Source organism: Actinia tenebrosa, unplaced genomic scaffold, assembly GCF_029948245.1.
Source record: "Actinia tenebrosa isolate PJP-AT-01 unplaced genomic scaffold, QUT_ActTen_1.0 PGA_scaffold3__52_contigs__length_22856419, whole genome shotgun sequence".
Taxonomy (NCBI): domain Eukaryota; kingdom Metazoa; phylum Cnidaria; class Anthozoa; order Actiniaria; family Actiniidae; genus Actinia; species Actinia tenebrosa.
The window spans coordinates 20,142,462-20,160,108 of NW_028292580.1; the positions used below are offsets into that span (position 1 = coordinate 20,142,462).

Genomic DNA, 17,647 nt, shown 5'->3' on the forward strand with positions numbered 1-17,647 from the left:
CGTTTTTGTAAGGAAGGTTAATCTTACGTTCAGGTAAACGGGACTATTGGTATTTATAAACCTATAAAAATTCTATATAATCTACGAGTGATAGGAATAGATAATGTATATGGTGGATGTACCCTCCAGTTGTTTTCCGTCTGGTTGAGTCTTGAATTGTGACTCGAAATTATCCATATTCTGATCTATTCTTATGAGTTAACCATCACTTTTTTACACACAACAAGATATCCCTGGACGATATATTGGTGTAACTGATGATGACTGCCAAAAATAGTTTCACATTCTTCCGCTTTTAAGGTGCAACTATTTGGAAAACATTAGTCCATTGTTTTTTATTGTTCACAGGAAGTAAGCATCATTTGACTTAAGGCAACCTACAACTTTAAAGACGCATCATATTTAGTACCCAGAATCTCAACATACAAAACTTTGTTACATGATGGTGAGGCAAACTAGGGACAGATGTTTCTGAAGAAAAGAAAACAGCTAAATTTATTTATATAAGTTACATCACTTGTTTACATACAATGAGATATCGGGCTCTGACCGATATATTGGTCTTTTGACTGAAGTAACTACCGATGATGGAGTTGCCAGAAATATAGTCCTATTTCCATTTCCTTTGAGATGCAGCTTTTTTTAAAAACTGCGTCATTTGTTTTTCATTCGTTTACAGGACGTTCATTGCATCACATCATTTGACTTACAGCGGCCTTCGTTCAGAGTCCAAAAACGGCTTTGTATAGTACCGGAGTGTCAAGAATGTCCTCTTACATGCATGTGCGAGCAAAAATAGGGAATTTTTTTTTTTTTTTTTTTTTCATATCAAAGGGACATCTAAAAGAAGTATCACATTTAGTGGTATTCCTGGATCATCCTTGTAAACCGGGCCCTAACCTGCTGGATTATATGAAACTATAAAGTGTAGTATAAATTTTACAATGACAGAAATGACAGAAATAGTCAAGATAAAAGGAAAACGAATTATATTAATGGTAAATGGGAATGGGAAGCACGGGTGGCGTAGCGGCGAGAGCGCTTGCCTCTCACCAATGCAACCAGGGTTCGAGTCCCGCTGAGCAATTGGGATTACAGTGGATGAATAGCTACTCTCTAGAAATGACACTGTTAAATCCCATTTATTTATTATTTTTATTTTCTTATTAAATAAAGTTTGAGCATTGAAAATGCTGATGATAGCTCTTTTATCATTATTAGGGCGCTTTTGTAGTGTGGAATTAATGGACAGGAAGCTAGTGCAGAAATTTTCAAACCAAAAAAATAGCAGATATCGGTGTTACACTCTATTGCCTTCAAACCATTGTTACATTTGGGTCAGTTTCCATACATTTCATTGTATTGACCCAAATGCCTCGACTTGAATCAATCGTTTGAAGGCAACAGTGTGTATCTCCGATATCTGCTATTTTCATCTCGCTCTAAGAAGTCAAAAATTCTCCGAAGAAATAGACACGCACAATTCTGGGCTTTAGAGCTTCTTGTTTATTACATTATTTCATCCTTGCCTTGTTTTGTACTACAGTTTTATAGTATTTCTATCTTCATATTCTTCAATCCAACCTGAGTCATGATATCATGCAACAATAATATCAATATACTTTTCAACTTGAATACTTTTGATTTTAGGATGTGAATCTTGCATATTTTCTTTACAATATTTTAAGTTTAGTAAATTAGTTTAGTATCCTTTACCTATCGACATTATGTGAACCGTTAAAAAATCTAACGGTTTCCCTCATTCCGAATTTGATTACACCACAATTAAAAAATGCAAGCAGTCTCCGACCTTGTCTCTAGGAATAGGCAGGTTTAACATAAGCTCCTCCTTGCTGGTTTGGTTGTTTTGTAGGGCTTACATTGGCTCCTCCTTGCTGGTATGGTTTAGCAGCCTCTTTGGCTTTGGCCGCAGCCTCTGCCTTCGCTCTTGCTATCGCCATTGCTTTTGCTTTTGCTTTCGCTCTCTGTAATGCCTGCGCCTTTGCTCTAGCCACAGCCTTTGCCCTAGCTGCCTTCAATGCTTTAATCCTCGCAAGTGCTCTGGCCTTTGCCCTTGCTTTGGCCTTTGCTATTGCTTTAGCTCTTGCTTGAGCTCTTGCCTTTGCCCTTGCTTTGGCCTTCGCTATTGCTTTAGCTCTTGCTTGAGCTCTTGCCTTTGCCCTTGCTTTAGCTTTGGCTAATGCTCTTGCCCTTGCCTCTGCTCTTGCTTTAGCTCTTGCTTTGGCTTTTGCCCTTGCCCTTGCTCTAGCCAATGCCCGTGCTCTTGCCCTTTCTTTCCTTCTTGCTTTTGCTCTCGCTCTCGCTCTCGCTCTTGCTTTTTTCCAGGCCAAAGCACGAGCCCTTGCTAGTTTCCTAGCCCTGGCTCTAGCTGCTGCTGACACCTTTGACTTCATTGCGATAACAATCCGGTGGTTGAATCCAAGTTTTCGATCACGTCGAGATTTTACTCCAAGCTTTCTTTGTCTTACAATTTTCGGCCTGAATTTCTTTTGTTCTTTCCTTGCCCTCGCTGCTTCTTTGATAATTCACGTGGAAGAGTTTCAGAGCACGTGTGCTTATTGCTTTGAAGTCTGGACGTGGAATGTTTTGAAGCTTCAGAGGGCTGAAGTCTATTTACGTATTAAAAAAAGTAGAAAGAAAATATGGTAAGTTTTGCAATATTTCAAAGAAGAGCCAAGCAGCAAATTGAAGCATGGGGCAACTCAAATACGCCTGGGGTTTAACTCTGCAATCACCAAAGATTGCCGAAATCACTGAGGCCCCGTCCACACTATGCCGGATAAATTTGAAGCCGCAACTTTCACACCGAAACCGAAAAAAAGTTTTCCGTCCACACATTTAAAAGGATAAAATGTTTCGCGTCCACACTAGTCCGATCAGAGGCGGCAAAAACGCTTCATTGCACATCTGAGCATATGTGCATCGAAGCTGAAATTGAGCCTGCGGTGAATTTTTAGCCTTCCCGCCATGTTCCCATGACAATCCGTCCACACTAATGCGGCTAGCCGGCGTTTTCAAATTGTTCCACTCTGGAGGCCGTATTCGAAAATATTCGTTTTCGGTGAAGAATTGTTCCGGACTCGCCTGGACTAGTGTGGACGGTAGGCCTAACCGAATAAATAAAAATTCGGATTCAAATTTATCCGGCATAGTGTGGACGGGGACTGAAATTGTTTTCGATCTCAAAATACTTTTACGTCATGTCATTCTCTTGACTATCATTTTCTAATTTTCCAATCGGATAATATTTTGACTCGAAAAAGACCTTATTGCCAAGGGACATAACTAGTGGTTTAAGACAGGGAAACATTACCCCAAACGACACAATAGCAAAAAAGGTTTTGCGCATGCGTGCCTTTCAACACGTTTTCTAACAATACGAGTTTTACAAAATACAAAACACTTCACGAGTATACTTTTGTGAGACTAAGAAACTGTTCTAATAATACAATATGAAAGATTAGCTTTAAATTTCAAGCAAGGACTTTTAGTTTTGGCATTTTGTGAAGTCTTATTTCCAGGCATGTTTGAAAATCAAATTTGCCTATGTTTACAATAGCATGAATGACTTTCGACTAATGCGCAGACATTTTTCACTCGTGTCGCCCCCGTTGAATGGCGAAAACTATCATGATCGAGATGTTAACGTTTCCGAAACTTACTTCTAATTTCCTTGACGAAGTTGGCAGTTTCAGTGTCATTGACATCCAAATAATCGACTCTTACATCGCCTGGCAAATTATTCAAGTCCAACACATCTTTAGGCATTACTCCACCAGTACCAGGAAGAGGAGCTTCAAGATCATAGAAATAGACCTCTTTGTGGTATTCACTCTTGTTCTGCCAATCTGCCCAGATCTTCAAAATAATAATCAAAAAATTGAAATAAGCTTCAGCATTTTGTTAACAGTGGTCGAAATAAGAAAATAAGGACATGGACCTACAATATGATATTAATAGTTTAGGGTGCTGTGAATAATTATCCATTGTTTCAAGTCCTATTCCGATGCATGCTTTTTAACGTTACACTTTGTATAATTTGGTATCCAGCTGTATCTTTATGTCTTTCATCGTGTAATGCACTGCATGGCTAATTATGCATTTATAGACGCTTCGATTTTAGTTGACTAAAGTCCCCTCACGAAACACTTTAATTTCTCTAATAATATTATATTATAACTTATCGATATATTAGTGATGCAACGCATTCCAACCCTTTGCACTTCCTAATTTACCTTATCAATAAAACAGTGATGCAAAAAGAACTCGGGTGCGCTGGACGAATCATACGAGCACATCGTTCCACCAATCAAACAGTGAACCGTGTCATGGAAGCTGATTCTTAGGCTGCTTTCAAAATCTGTGAAGTTGTCAGGCTCGATGTCGAGCAGCTCAGCTACAGCAACAGAATCTGGAGGATAGCCATTGAATTCTCTTCGTTGGCAATTTGGGTTTGCCTCAGGAACAAGTTGCCAAACACCTTTAGCAAAGGGTCCTGTATCAACACATTGATCTGAAGATGCGCCGTTCCCGCCAAAACCAGTGCTGCCTGCGCACCAAAGGTCGTCAGGGTCCGTCCCCCATGGATCCCCAGAGACAATACTCCAGTCCCAGTAGGGTAAGGTCACTTTACAGTTTACACTTCGGAGCAAATTCTCAAACTGAAGAAGATACCAACGATGCCATGTAAGGAAGTGAATCTTCTGGTGGATCTCACTCGCGAAGTACTTCATGTGCATAGTGATGAGCTTGTCGTACAAGCTTTTGAACCTGAAAAATGTGACATTGGGAATAAACAATATTTTACATGGAAGTACATGTAAGTGCAGCCATAGTATTTGCCTTCCTTTGTTCGTTGGATCTGTAGTCCCAGGAATTTTGATATTATTTCCTTTCAGTCTTTCCCCTTGGTTTTGCTTAATACAAATTTCTTTTGGTTTTTGAACTTAAGTGATTGAATTTATCATTCATTGAGTTTATCTTTATCCGCTACGGTTCGTGGTTTCCTACGCTCCTCTTGTGTTCTCTCAACATCCCGAGTGTTTTGATCAGAGTATCAAACACGAAAAACTGTGTTTTTGATCTGTTAAACCTAAATCCTGCAAACGGCTTAGCGTTAGATTGTTGTGTGTCGCAAACTAAATAGTGAATATGAAAGGAAGGCTCTGGAGTGTGTTTCCCCACTTTCCTGCACGCGTTCACCACCAGGCTCCGGCCACAAGCTGTACCGTTCCTAACCGCCCCTAGGCTATATTCCGCATAACTAAGGTTAGCAGCCTGAGGCATAATCGTAAGCGGAATGCCATATAAGCTACAATTGGAATCTGCTTCGAAAGAACCGATTGTACAAACCTTGGATGGGTAGATGCCTTTTTTAAGGTACGTATATACAGTCGTCGTTCCTCTGCTGACATGGAGGTAAACTCCTTTCTCAATCGAGTACAGTTTGTCAGGGAACCACTTGAAGAACAATGGCAGAGTTGCCGACAGCGATCGTATACTTTAGTACCTGGTTTGCAGTTCATTTGACCTAATATTTTGCAGACGGAAAGATAATTATTTTAAGCTAACGAAAATGTTATCTTCATTTTTATTCCATCCTTCTCTTTTCCCCTTCATTTTTGTTGTTCTTCCTTCCTTGCTTCCTTCCTTCCTTCCTTTCTTTCTTTCTTTCTCTCTTCCTTTCTTTCTTTCTTTCTTTCTTTCTTTCTTTCTTTCTTTCTTTCTTTCTTTCTTTCTTTCTTTCTTCTTTCCTTTCTTTCTTTCTTTCTTTCTCTCTCTCTCTCTCTCTCTCTCTTTCTATCTTAGGGTCTCACTTTGAGCTAAATAGCTTAGTGCGCAAGCCGTACATCCACATTAATGGCTCAGCTATCCCCAGAGTATCATCTAGTAAACTTCTGTGAGTCCATATCGATGAGACATTAACTTGGGATGTTCATATTGAACATATTTGCAAAAAAATATCTTCAGCTATCTATGGGCTAAAACGCGCAAGACCTTTTGTACCATTTAATACTCAAATCGTTATCTATAATTCTTTAGTAGAACCTCTATTTAATTATTGCTGCGAAGTATGGGGTAATTTAAACAAAGAACTTGCCGAAAAACTACAAAAACTGCAAAACAGAGCAGCAAGAGTCATAACCCAGTCAGACTATGATATTAGATCTGTTGATATTTTACAAAGTCTTGGCTGGGAAAATCTTGAGCATAAACGCAAAAAGGCTCTTGCTGTCTCTATGTTCAAATCTGTGAACAAGCTATATCCCTCTAACATATCTGAGGGGTTTTCGCATGTACATGAAAAAACTTCTTATAATTTAAGAGAATGTACTTCAAAACTATGCCTACCTCACCCCAAAACTGAATTTCTAAAGCGCAGTTTTAACTATAGAGGTGCTAAACTATGGAACTCTTTACCTAAAAATCTCAGAGAAGCCAAATCTATTAACGACTTTAAATCCAAACTAAAAAATATTGACCTGTCTGTCAATGGTCTATAATTTTTTCTGTATGTATTTTATTATTTATACAATAGCTATATATATATATATACATTTCTATTTATACTATATTCTAGATCATTTTAATTCTACACTGAACTATCATTTAAAACAAATGTGATAATTTGAAGGAATCCCGTGTATAAATAAAGAACAGTTCAGTTCAGTTCTTTCTTTCTTTCTTTCTTTCTTCTTTCCTTTCTTTCTTTCTTTCTCTCTCTTTTCTTTCTTTCTTTCTTTCTTTCTTTCTTTCTTTCTTTCTTTCTTTCTTTCTTTCCTTCTTCCTTTCTTTCTTTCTTTCTTTCTTTCTTTCTTTCTTTCCTTCTTTCTTTCTTACTCATTCTTGTCTTATTTCAAGTAGCATCAAATATTCCTTGAATACATATTGTTTCATAACTTACCACCATATCCGCCATATGTAGTTCCAACAGCAACACAAAGAATAGAGAAAAGGACCAGAAAAGAGATGAAAGACCTTGGCATTTTGATTGAAATGCTAATAAAAAGAAGAAAAAGGAAAACCTATTAGAGTTTCCTAAAACCTTAATTTCCGATGATCTCAGAAAGATGATCTGATGATCTCCGATGATCGCCATATAGGGTATGTGCAACCATGTGTGCGGCGACCTCCAGAACCGCTGGAAAGGGTAGGATGGGTAACGGGATGGCTTTTCTATTCTTTACAAGGTGCTGCTAAATTCCCTAGTCTTATGAAGCTCTTTTAGCATAGTTTTTCATCTAGTATGCTTTATCTTGAAATCCCCCACCCCTACCCCCTGCTTAGTCCTGTGATCAAGAGACCTTCCAACCGAGCAGTGAACGCGGCGCGCAAAACATAAATGGACAATACGACCTACCCTAAGCAATTTTGAAGCTCGAAACAACGAAGCAAACGTTGCGTTAAAGTGAAAATGTTTTTATTCTTCCTTTCCGTATTTCAGATATTTGTAGAGACGTATATTATATTTTAGTCAAAATAAAACTGAAAAATACTCAAAAGTTGGGTTACAGTAACCTGGGAATGAAACCGGCTGATAAACAAATTAAAGTGCTTTGATTGGTTTAAAACCAAAAATTCACTACCGCTCAGCTGTTAGGGACTCTTGTTTATGAAATGGTTGCCAAGGACTAGCCTCTTTAGTTATTACTAACCGATTTGTTTTCTAATATTGCGCAGGGTTTTTTGAATTCTCAGTCCTTTAAAGACAGATGAAAGATAATCACCACGCTAATTACAAGCGAAGATGGTGCTAATTACCATTGCCAAAAGATAGTCAGGAAATTTAGACCATTTGTAGCATTTAATAAGTCATTAAGTACGACATCATTTAAATCATATAGATTTTTCCAGACATAATCGTTTGGACGCACCACGGAAACCAAGTCTTCTCGTCTGGTGAAACTTATCTCCTCATAGGTTTATTACATATTAGCTTAGTTGGGGGGATTAAATTTGAAAAAAAAGAGAGTGAGGTTTGAAGATGTTTGCTCTGTTTGCGCTGCTGGCCCAGCAATTGAATATTCTTTTAAACTTCAGTTAATGCGTAGTCTAAGCCTCACTTCTTAGGCCAGTAAACAAAAGCAGAAATTAGAATAATAAAACAAAGCATCTCATGGATTCGACGCTAAGCCCTCATACACTGGAGTTTTAAGAGTTGTCAATTAAGTAGTCCAGTAGTTCGATCACCAATCACTCCATTTGCGACTTTTCTAGCATAGCAGCCTTAGCTTGATCTTAAATTTTTTCTGTCTTTTTCGCATTTTTCCTTTTTTTTTTTTTTTTTTTTTTTTCTCCTTCTTCTTCTTCTTCTTCTTCTTCTTCTTCTTCTTCTTTTTTTTTTTTTGTTTTTTTGTTTTTCGTTTTTGTTTTTCGTTTTTGTTTTTTGTTTTTTGTTTTGGTTTGGTTTTTTTTTTTTTTTTTTTTTGTTGTTGTTGTTTTTTTTGTTTTTTCCTGCTTCTTTCTTTGTTTCTTTTCTTTCTTCCTCCCTATCACGCTTTCTGAATTCTATATCCTCAAAGCTTTAGGATTAAATCCTTAATAGCCCATTCATACCCTAAACCACGAGCAAAAAAGCTTCTCCAGAAGCTTTTTCATTGCGATACTAGTTATGAATAAATTGCGTGACTGGAGTTGGGTGGGTACGATACTTTTTCCATTACAGATGCATCTTATATCGCCTTACTGGTTTGAAAGGTAAATCCCTCTCTTCGATATGGGTCGAGAGGGGGTCAAGAGCTCAACAAATTTCATTTCAACAAAGTCTATCATATCTTAGTCAAATCCGACTAGCGGTCTATCATCAATGCTGCATTGTGATTGGGTGTGCTGCTAGTAGTCTATAAGTGCTGGCTTTGAAAGCCAAAATATTGAATTTAACTTTAATTCAAGACTCGTTTGAACTAAATATTTGACCGACTATTAAGATTTGACTAAAACAATTAGTCCTCTCACCATCACATGACATATGAGTCAATAGCCCATTCGCGCTCAAAGACTAATCGCTAACTAGTCTTCCCCTGCTTAGAAAACGAAAAAAAGCCAAAAAAAATATTGTTTTACAAAAGGAGAAATCAATGTAAGGTAATCCAAGTTGGGCGGCGTATTTCTTGTCTACCGATAGTGTTGCGCGATTGTAAAAAGAATTAGAGAGGTATGACAAAAGTGTTAGAGAGAAAATAATTCAAGAGTTTGTGAAAGAGATTTAAAAAAAAAAGATTAAACTACCATTGTTTTGCTTAACACAGCTTTAAAAAACAAATGAACCTAATTCATAAAAAAATATACTTTAAAAATTTTTCAGGAATTTTATAGCTTTTCTCTTACCTTTGGCGTCTCTGCGCAAACACCGTGCACAGATCAGCAAATGTTGCTTAGTTGTTGAGCCCCTGAGCGTCTTCCACTTAATAACAAATCTTTCTTTCTTTCTTTACAGTCGTTCATTTATCGTAAAGTGATTCACATGTTAAGAGAAATTACGTGAGTTATTAACGCAATATTGATTGAATAATTAAGAAAGTAATTATGAAAAGTTATGACATGATTACCGAAGTGCCGGGATATGTATTATTTACGCACTTGGGTTAATGGGACTCTCTGTCGCAACATTATTTACAAGATTACGCACGCATGCAGAATTTACACAAATATCTTATATTCCGTTGAAGATATTTAGGTAGGCAAAACTTCTTTTATACACGCTCCCCAGTGGGAAGCACCTTAATGTTGCGCGCGCATATTCGTTGTAGAACGCTGCTCAAACAATTTTTTTTTACCTAAGAGTTTTTCACCATAAAAATACTAAAGGCTCGTAGGAAAATTCGCACATAACATAAAAATTCAAATGTATTTCCCTTTTTAATTGCGCTTTCGTATATTGGGACTATTTTTTTCCCTTGTCTCCCCAATTTCAGAGTAATTTCTAGAAATTGTTCTTCATTGTGGAAAATGTAGGGAAATTAATATCTTCGTGCTTGATGTCACGAATCTTCATTGATGCTGGTTGCTAGGTTACTGACGACGGCTCCGAGGTCGTGTCCTCATGGTTTCCATGCCAGTGAAGACCAAATGACAGTAAGTTTGCATGAAAATCTAGTTTTGTCAAAACGTTAAGAAATCTAGAAATATTCAATATTTGAATTCAACTTTTCTCAGTTCCTTCTTTCGTACTTACTTTCCCTTATCATTTTTCTCTTCTTTTCATGTCTTTTCTCCTTTTTTATCATTTCAGTTAAGAGAGAATTCTTTTCGTATTCAAGCAGTGAGCGCCAAAAACTATCTTCTTGAAGAAAGGCTGTTGTACAAGGCTAAAATCTTGTTATTCAGAAAGTTTAACTTGTTTGGAAGTGGAGATGACCGATGAAAATGGAATCAAAGCGTTAACCAAAAGCAAAAATTTTATTCCAAAATGAGGTTTAGGTCTTCGTTTGCTTATTTCCCATATATTTTCTATAAAAAAGCCTGACAAAGCAACATTCTAACACAAATGCAACAAAACATCTTCGTAAAATTGAAAATACCGCTTCAAACAGGCATTTATCATAGTACATCAGTTTCTAACTGTTTAAAAAAGGTTTTGAGTGTTCACCCAAAACGAAAATTGGGATCAAAACTCATACGAAAGTCCAGTTTTTGGCGCTTTTTACCATTATTGCTCATCATTGAAAAAAATTTCTTCTTAATCATTAAGATTTACATAAGTGTCCATTTGGGCTCTTGTTGCTAAACGACACAATAGCATGATGGCATTAAGGTGGCCACAATGCCAATAATATGAAAGTTAAGATTTTCGATTCGTGAGAAATGGACACTTCTCAAAATTATCTTGGGTGCTAGGCTAACATGAAAGAAAATAAATGATAAATAAATCACACTTTTTCTCGATGGAATTTGTAGCATTTCGTTTGTATTTTCATGTTAGCCGAGCATTCAAGAAAATTTTGAGAATCCATTACTAATACTAATACTTAGAGGCAGAAAAATAAAATGAAGTGAAGAAATCAGGAAGATAGCGCTTTTTTTTTTTTTTTTTTTTTTGCAATGGCGCTTGCTTTTTTTCTTCTTTTTTTCTTTCTTTCATTAATTCTGTTTGTTTTGCAACGAGTGCATAAAACTGCAAAATTTCATGCAGAAAAAGGCGAATGAAAAACTAAAGGATGGAAACCAATAATTTCTTTTCCGACATTTTTGCATCTCTGCCATCGAGTTCACTGTTGAATTTTAAATTTCTCCATAGCAGCAAGACCCAAAACCTGATGAAGGCATTGCACCATATTTCTTGATACTATCTATTTTGTTATTTCATCTTCAATCAAATTGTACTGTCTTTTCAACATGACTCAAAACCAGATTACTCATGGCCACTTCTTGTTTTTTTGTTTTTTGTTTTCTTTCTGCTTTTTTTTCAAATACGATATAATTTCGTATACATGGGCATCAACATTTCTGTTTACTTGGGGTGCAATGGAATAATCAAGCCATGACTCTGAATTCCTTTATACGGGAATATCATGGGGCTTTCCAATGGACTTTTTTATCGATACGGCAGCCATCTTGAATTCTATTGTTTTAATTGAGATATTATGGGATGCCGAGGGGGCAACTATTGGCAGACTGTAAAGCTCTCAGGATGTCTTGATATAACTTTACGCTTTTCAATGAAAAGCACATCTAAAAAGCAGTTTTTTGTTAGATGGAATAATATTTGCAACGCCAAGACTTAACCCCGCCACCCTATACTTCAAATTTTTCTACGTTTGCCGCCATTGCCATCCCAGAATTCAAGATGGCCGCCGCATTAGTAAAAAGGGTCTATTGCCGGCCATGGCGCAGTTTTTAATATGCCTCATTAGATGCTGCTTAAGAAAGATTATATCAGTTGTGTTTTCGGTATCTTAATAGTGCAAACCAAGCCCTTAGAAATGAATATGGTGGCTCATTGATAGCATACATAAGTACGCTGGTACTATTTGAGATATTTTCTATTTTTGTTTCAAAGGTAGTAACCTCCGTACACGGATGGGCAAAAAATCATTGTGTGTGGCTCGTTTTTCAATAACTTAATTATCTTCTGTCCATTCCAATTCTTTATTGATGGGTTGCAAGCATTCCCAAGAGAGAAAAAAGACAAAAGCATGAAGGCCACTGTGGTGCAGCATAGTTAATCTATTAACTATGGGTGCAGTTAACAATGGGTGCTAATAAGAAATATTTTGTTAAGTGGCATCAACATTGCCGCGATGACGTAACGTGCAATCAAAGAATTACAGGGAAAAAAATTATAATACCTTAATCATGGTAAAGTTTCTGTACAAATAATTGGAAAGGAAGAGGGGGCGAAGCTGACATATCCTACAGAATGCAAAACATTTAAAGGGCATTTCTTTATTCTAATGACTCTTTATTCAACGATTTTACTTGGAGTTGTTTTTCAATCTGTTTTTAAATGATCCTCTACTTTCCCTCCCCGCTTTCTGCTATTTCCAAGTCGGGTTCTTCGAGGCCAATCCTCTTTCCCTTGCGGGTTGTCAGCGTATTTCTGTCTTTCTTGATCTTTGGTCTGAATCTCTTTTCTTTTCGTTTTGCTCGTTCAACCTCGTCCACACTCACATGGAAAAGCTTCAGGGATTCCTCGTTGATGGCGTCAAAATCGGGACGAGGTATCTCCTGTAGTCGCTCTGGTTTGAGTTCTGAGAACAAAGAAAATACACAATTTTTACCATTCAGGTTCGATATTAGTATCCTAGAGTTTAGTACCCTAGTTTCTGATTGTTTGATTTTGGTCTTGGTCTTGTTCTTCCGTTTTTTTGCTTTGTGTGTGTTTGTGTAATTACTTTGTTCGTTGTTGTTGTTGTGTTTTTTTTAATTTGCTCCATCACTCAATCAAGATATCGAAATGGGACAATTGCAGGCATAGCCACAAATGATGCCGCGCAATGATAAACAAGACCAAACGCTTAAAATACTGTCTCTGATCTCGACGGAAAAAATATTGTCGCCATGCAGTCTTTTTTGTCAAGTAAAAAAAAATATATAGAACACTTACTTCTTATTCTTTTTACAAAAGTTTCAGTTTCAGTGTCGTTGACATCAAGATAATCCACTCTTACACCACCTGGTAAGACATTGTTGTCGATTACCTCTAAAGGCATCACACCATAGGTCGCTGGGAGAGAATCGGTGATCGAGCTGAAATACACTGTCTTGTGTTCATTGCTCTTTTCCTGCCAGTCTGCCCAGATCTGTAGAGGAATGTCAATTTAACGGTAAATTTAATTGGGTGTCAATCAGCTGATAAAAATTTTTCGAATCTCATTATCTGCTGCAAATGATGGCCAAAGCCATGTGCTGTCAGCCAGAAGGAATTCTATTGAAAACTTGTAATTCAGCTGATAAAAATTCTGCACGAATCAGGAAATGGGAAATGGGTCACATTCCATTCCCTTGATCGAGGGTTATTGATTTATTAAACAAGGAACGTTTTATAAACTGACTTAACCTTGGCGTAAAGTTTTGCTATTCCCATTCAACCTTATCAGAGTAAACTTATGTATCTCAAAACGTATTACAAGTAATGACACTCAGAAGAATGGAAAGCGGTCTATAAAATCCAAAAGCATTACTCCCAGACTACATCGGTCTAGTTTAGGACATACTTCTACTTTTATAATTAAGTTCAAACAATTCAAAACAATAACTTAGTCTGCTTTCACTGAACGTACCTTGTCAATAAAGGCATGATGTAGGATGAATTCAGGTGCGCAAGAGGAATCAAGTGAGCACATCGTTCCACCAATCAAACAGTGAACAGTATCATGAAAGTTAACTCTCAAAGACTCTTCAAAATCTGTAAAATTTCCTGGAGTGATGTCTAGAAGTTCAGCAACAGCAACACTGTCAGGAGGATTGCCATAAAAGAGTCTTCTCTGGCAACTAGGGTTTGCAGCAGGAACAAGTTGCCATGAGCCTTCAGCAAAAGGCCCATCGCTAACACAGTAATTATTGGTTGGATCGCCATCTCCTCCAAAACCAGTGCTACCAGAGAACCAAAGATCATCGGTTTCACTTCCCCAGGGTTCCCCAGAAGTAATACTCCAGTCCCAATAAGGCACTGTGACTGTGCAATCTACCTTCCTTAGTAAGTTTTCATACTGGAGAAGGTACCAACGATGCCAAGTGAGAAAATGTTTCATGTTATGGATTCCACTCATGAAATGCCATATGTGAAGAGTGATCAGGTCGTCGTACTCTTTCTTATATCTTGAAAATATAATACGTAATAGAACATATTTTTAAGAGATATTGCTGTCTTTCTTGAGTAAACTCATTCATTCAAGGTTAGGTTCATCTTCACACCAAATAGGCCCTTGACAGCTCAGTAATCACGTGCTAGTACTGAGAGCAAATGAATGAACATTTTGATTCCCATGGGTGAAATTTACTGGAGAGTAACACTTTACACGACCTGTTTCGAGAGATCGTAATGAAACTGCATTTCGTGACACACTGGTTACACATCTTTACATTTAATTTTTTGCAAGTAGCTAAAAACAACTATCATTTTAAACTGATAAAAACAAAAAATGTTGCTCTCCAGTACGGACACGTGACTGTTAACTGCAAAGGGCCTATTAAATCCACAAAACCAACAGTGGAGCAAAGAAGAACTGCGGCCCAACTTCATACACAGGCGTCCTGCAAGGCAAAATGACTCGAGAATTACTCACATAGACCAAAAAACTCACATTTCATTAGTTGAGACAGTCTTTAATGTTTGGATATATAGACTACGTTCTGCGTCTGACATACTGGTAAATTCCTTCCTCTTACGAGTACATTGAGTCAAGGTGCCGTCTTCAGAACAGACGCATAATCGTTTGCATTCGTCAAACTTTTTCTGACCAGGAACGCAGTTTCCACCTTTGAAATATATAGATATATACTTTATTAACAGAAAGCATGGTACAAGGAAGGTTTGATAGCTATCAATGCATAAAACAAAAAATGAATAAAAAATGAAGGAGAAATCTAAATATACTGGCTTTCTTGGTAACAGACGTTACCTGTCACTTTTAATATATGTGTATTAATTTTTAACCAGAATGCACCAAGTTTGCTATCTCTGCAAAGATACATCTTTTTAGGGGTCTCAATACGTGGACCAATTGTCTTTACCAAAGTTATAGTAAGAATTACCCAAACTTCACTTGGTCAATATATAATTCGTAATTTAGTTTTACCTTCAACAGAAGCTGCACAGTGAAAAAGAATCACCAAGCAAACAAGGCACTTCCACATTATGACTGAAAAAGAATATAATGAACGTAATTATTGTAAGTTATGGTGATGAGCTAATTAATTTGCGCCAATTTGAACATTATTAGGATTATAAGCTGTTTGAATCGTACCAAATTATTTATGGAGTTGAGAATAAATGAAGATAGAAAAAAATTACGATGGTAGATAAGGGATTCGAGAATTGGCTGAAACGAAAAAGAAGAAGCAGGAGAATAAAAGAAAAAGGGCGGAGAAAAGTATAAAGTAAAGGAAGAAAACGAGAAGTGGGATAGACTTAGTATCAAAAAAATCAGAGACAAAAAAATAAAACTTTATCTTGATTTCAGATAACTTCTTAATGTAAGAGTACTGCAGAGTCATGATTCATACTCAAGTCCTAATAGACCTTAATATTATTTTAATACTTAGAAAACCTTCGCCGATAATTTTTTTTCAATAAAATGATGCAAGTCGCAGATCCTTTCATGACCAAGGTTTTAGCAAAATATAGAAAGACTTTAAGTAGTATATAGAGGATATTACACGGTGGCGCGAAGATGTGAAGTTCATCTTCGAGTGGTGAAAATACTTCACGCGACGCGAACGAGTGAAATATTTTTCAACACGAGGAAATAAACTTCATATCTTCAAGCCAACGTGTAATTTTCTTTTTATTACATATTTCAAGTGTGAGCGCAACGAACGAGTGAAATATTTTTCAATAGGAGAAGATCAACTTCATATCTTCAAACCAACGTGTAGTTTTTTTATGTTTAAAAAGCATTTTAAAATAACCTTAATTTTCTGGGAGAACAACGAGTTCAAAACAAGTGCATGAGATGGTTGGCAGCGAAAGCCGCTACTATAGTCTTGTGAACTGTTAAGATCTATTCCATTTTTTTTTTCGCACATGTTTATCTCTTACCTTTTTGGCGACCTTGCGCAACAGACAATGCAAAGTCCAAAGAATGTCCCTAGTTCTTGACTCCCTGAGTGCCTTCCAATCAGTGACAAATCAATATTTCTTCACGACGTTTTATTCATCTTGAAATGATTTAGGTGTAAAGAGGAGCGTGATGAGTTGGTAAAGTAATATTAATTAAATAATTAAGACAGTAATTAGAGAGTAAAGAGAGTGATTAAGTAGAGTTATTACATGGTTACTGAAGTAAGTGTTTAGTCATGTATCAAGGGAGCACGAGTGTTAATAAATATTAGCTTTCCATCGATACCACGTATTTTGACAAAATGCATAAACCATCTTTTTATTTATTTATTAACTTCACAAGTAGTAATTATGTGGAGGGGGAAACAAAACAAAAAACGAGCATAGGGAAAGAAGGACAGAAAAAAACCCGGTTGTACGAAGGGTGAATAGCGCTATCCGATGGATAAATCCTTATCCAGTGGATAAGTCGATGTTGTTATCCAATAAATTTATCCACTGGATAAGATTTATCCGTTGAATAGCGCTATCCAACCTTCGTACAACCGGGCCCAAGAGTCCAAGGAAGTTCATGAAGAACATATACAAAAAAATTGCCTAAACACCTTCAATAACTCATGTGCATAACATACCACTGATTGCCTTAGTGTTCTTCGTGCTTTCGTACTCCGTGGGCGGAACTTGGCAAACTGATATTTTTGAAGGCTGTTTGTCATTCAAATCCAAGGCTATAAAACAGCTCATAAAGTGAAGAGTTTTGGGAATTCGATTCATATGAAACTAGTTTTTTTTGAAAAAAATGAAAGCGATATAAACAATATGGAAGAGGGCGTGTCCCTTGAGATCCCTTAGTTCATCAGTTATAGAAGACTACAAAACTTTCATTACAAAGAGTATATCAAAATTAGTGATATTCCGAAATTTCAGGGGTGTAGCATTAAATGATAAAAAGCTACAGATGTTTGAAATTAGAAAGGTTTGTATGGAAACAACAGCAAAGAGGCTACCAGCCTCGCAATCATTTTCGTTTTCGGTACATTTGAAATGCTTATAACTCTTCAAGAATTTAATATATGACAGCATAATTTTCCGAAATTACTAATTTAGAAATTGTCCTTCTCGTAATGAAAATGTATTTTTGAAATCATTAACTGTTCGTGGTGCTCGTTCCCAGTCTTACACTTGTCTTGGTCTTGATTTGCATCTTTAAAAATCCGCGATATATATATATATATATTATGCGAACCAAAAACCTTATTTATGTTAATTGCTAGGCTACTGATGACCGTGGGCTGGGAAATCGTGATGAGGTTTACACGTAAGTGAAAAAGAAATTGTGTTGATGTGACCTAACAAATTTTAGCAAGAAATCTAAGTTTCAAGAACAATTAGACTGTTCTCCCT

General features: G+C 36.8%; 2 protein-coding genes across 4 annotated transcripts; both read right to left on the reverse strand.

The window, feature by feature from the left end:
* Window positions 1-2,438: 2,438 nt before the first annotated feature.
* On the reverse strand, window positions 2,439-9,470 carry LOC116297103 (uncharacterized). Of its 2 annotated transcripts, none has more exons than XM_089035140.1 (6): window positions 9,357-9,470; window positions 6,926-7,022; window positions 5,374-5,551; window positions 4,257-4,791; window positions 3,684-3,879; window positions 2,439-2,630 (listed from the first exon to the last, which is right to left on the reverse strand). In XM_089035140.1, exons 2-6 carry the CDS (start codon window positions 7,005-7,007, stop codon window positions 2,452-2,454), a joined length of 1,170 nt encoding a protein of 389 aa, XP_088891266.1. In that variant the 5' UTR covers window positions 7,008-7,022; window positions 9,357-9,470; the 3' UTR covers window positions 2,439-2,451. The 2 variants fall into 2 exon arrangements, with proteins under 2 accessions (XP_088891266.1, XP_031561123.2); XM_031705263.2 differs by having other exon boundaries at window positions 6,926-7,020; window positions 9,349-9,468.
* A 2,919-nt stretch (window positions 9,471-12,389) lies between these two features.
* Window positions 12,390-16,299, reverse strand: LOC116297105 (uncharacterized). Of its 2 annotated transcripts, none has more exons than XM_031705266.2 (6): window positions 16,223-16,299; window positions 15,261-15,323; window positions 14,766-14,940; window positions 13,743-14,280; window positions 13,067-13,262; window positions 12,390-12,710 (listed from the first exon to the last, which is right to left on the reverse strand). In XM_031705266.2, exons 2-6 carry the CDS (start codon window positions 15,316-15,318, stop codon window positions 12,475-12,477), a joined length of 1,203 nt encoding a protein of 400 aa, XP_031561126.2. In that variant the 5' UTR covers window positions 15,319-15,323; window positions 16,223-16,299; the 3' UTR covers window positions 12,390-12,474. The 2 variants fall into 2 exon arrangements, with proteins under 2 accessions (XP_031561126.2, XP_088891264.1); XM_089035138.1 differs by having other exon boundaries at window positions 15,261-15,324; window positions 16,226-16,268.
* Window positions 16,300-17,647: the final 1,348 nt, after the last annotated feature.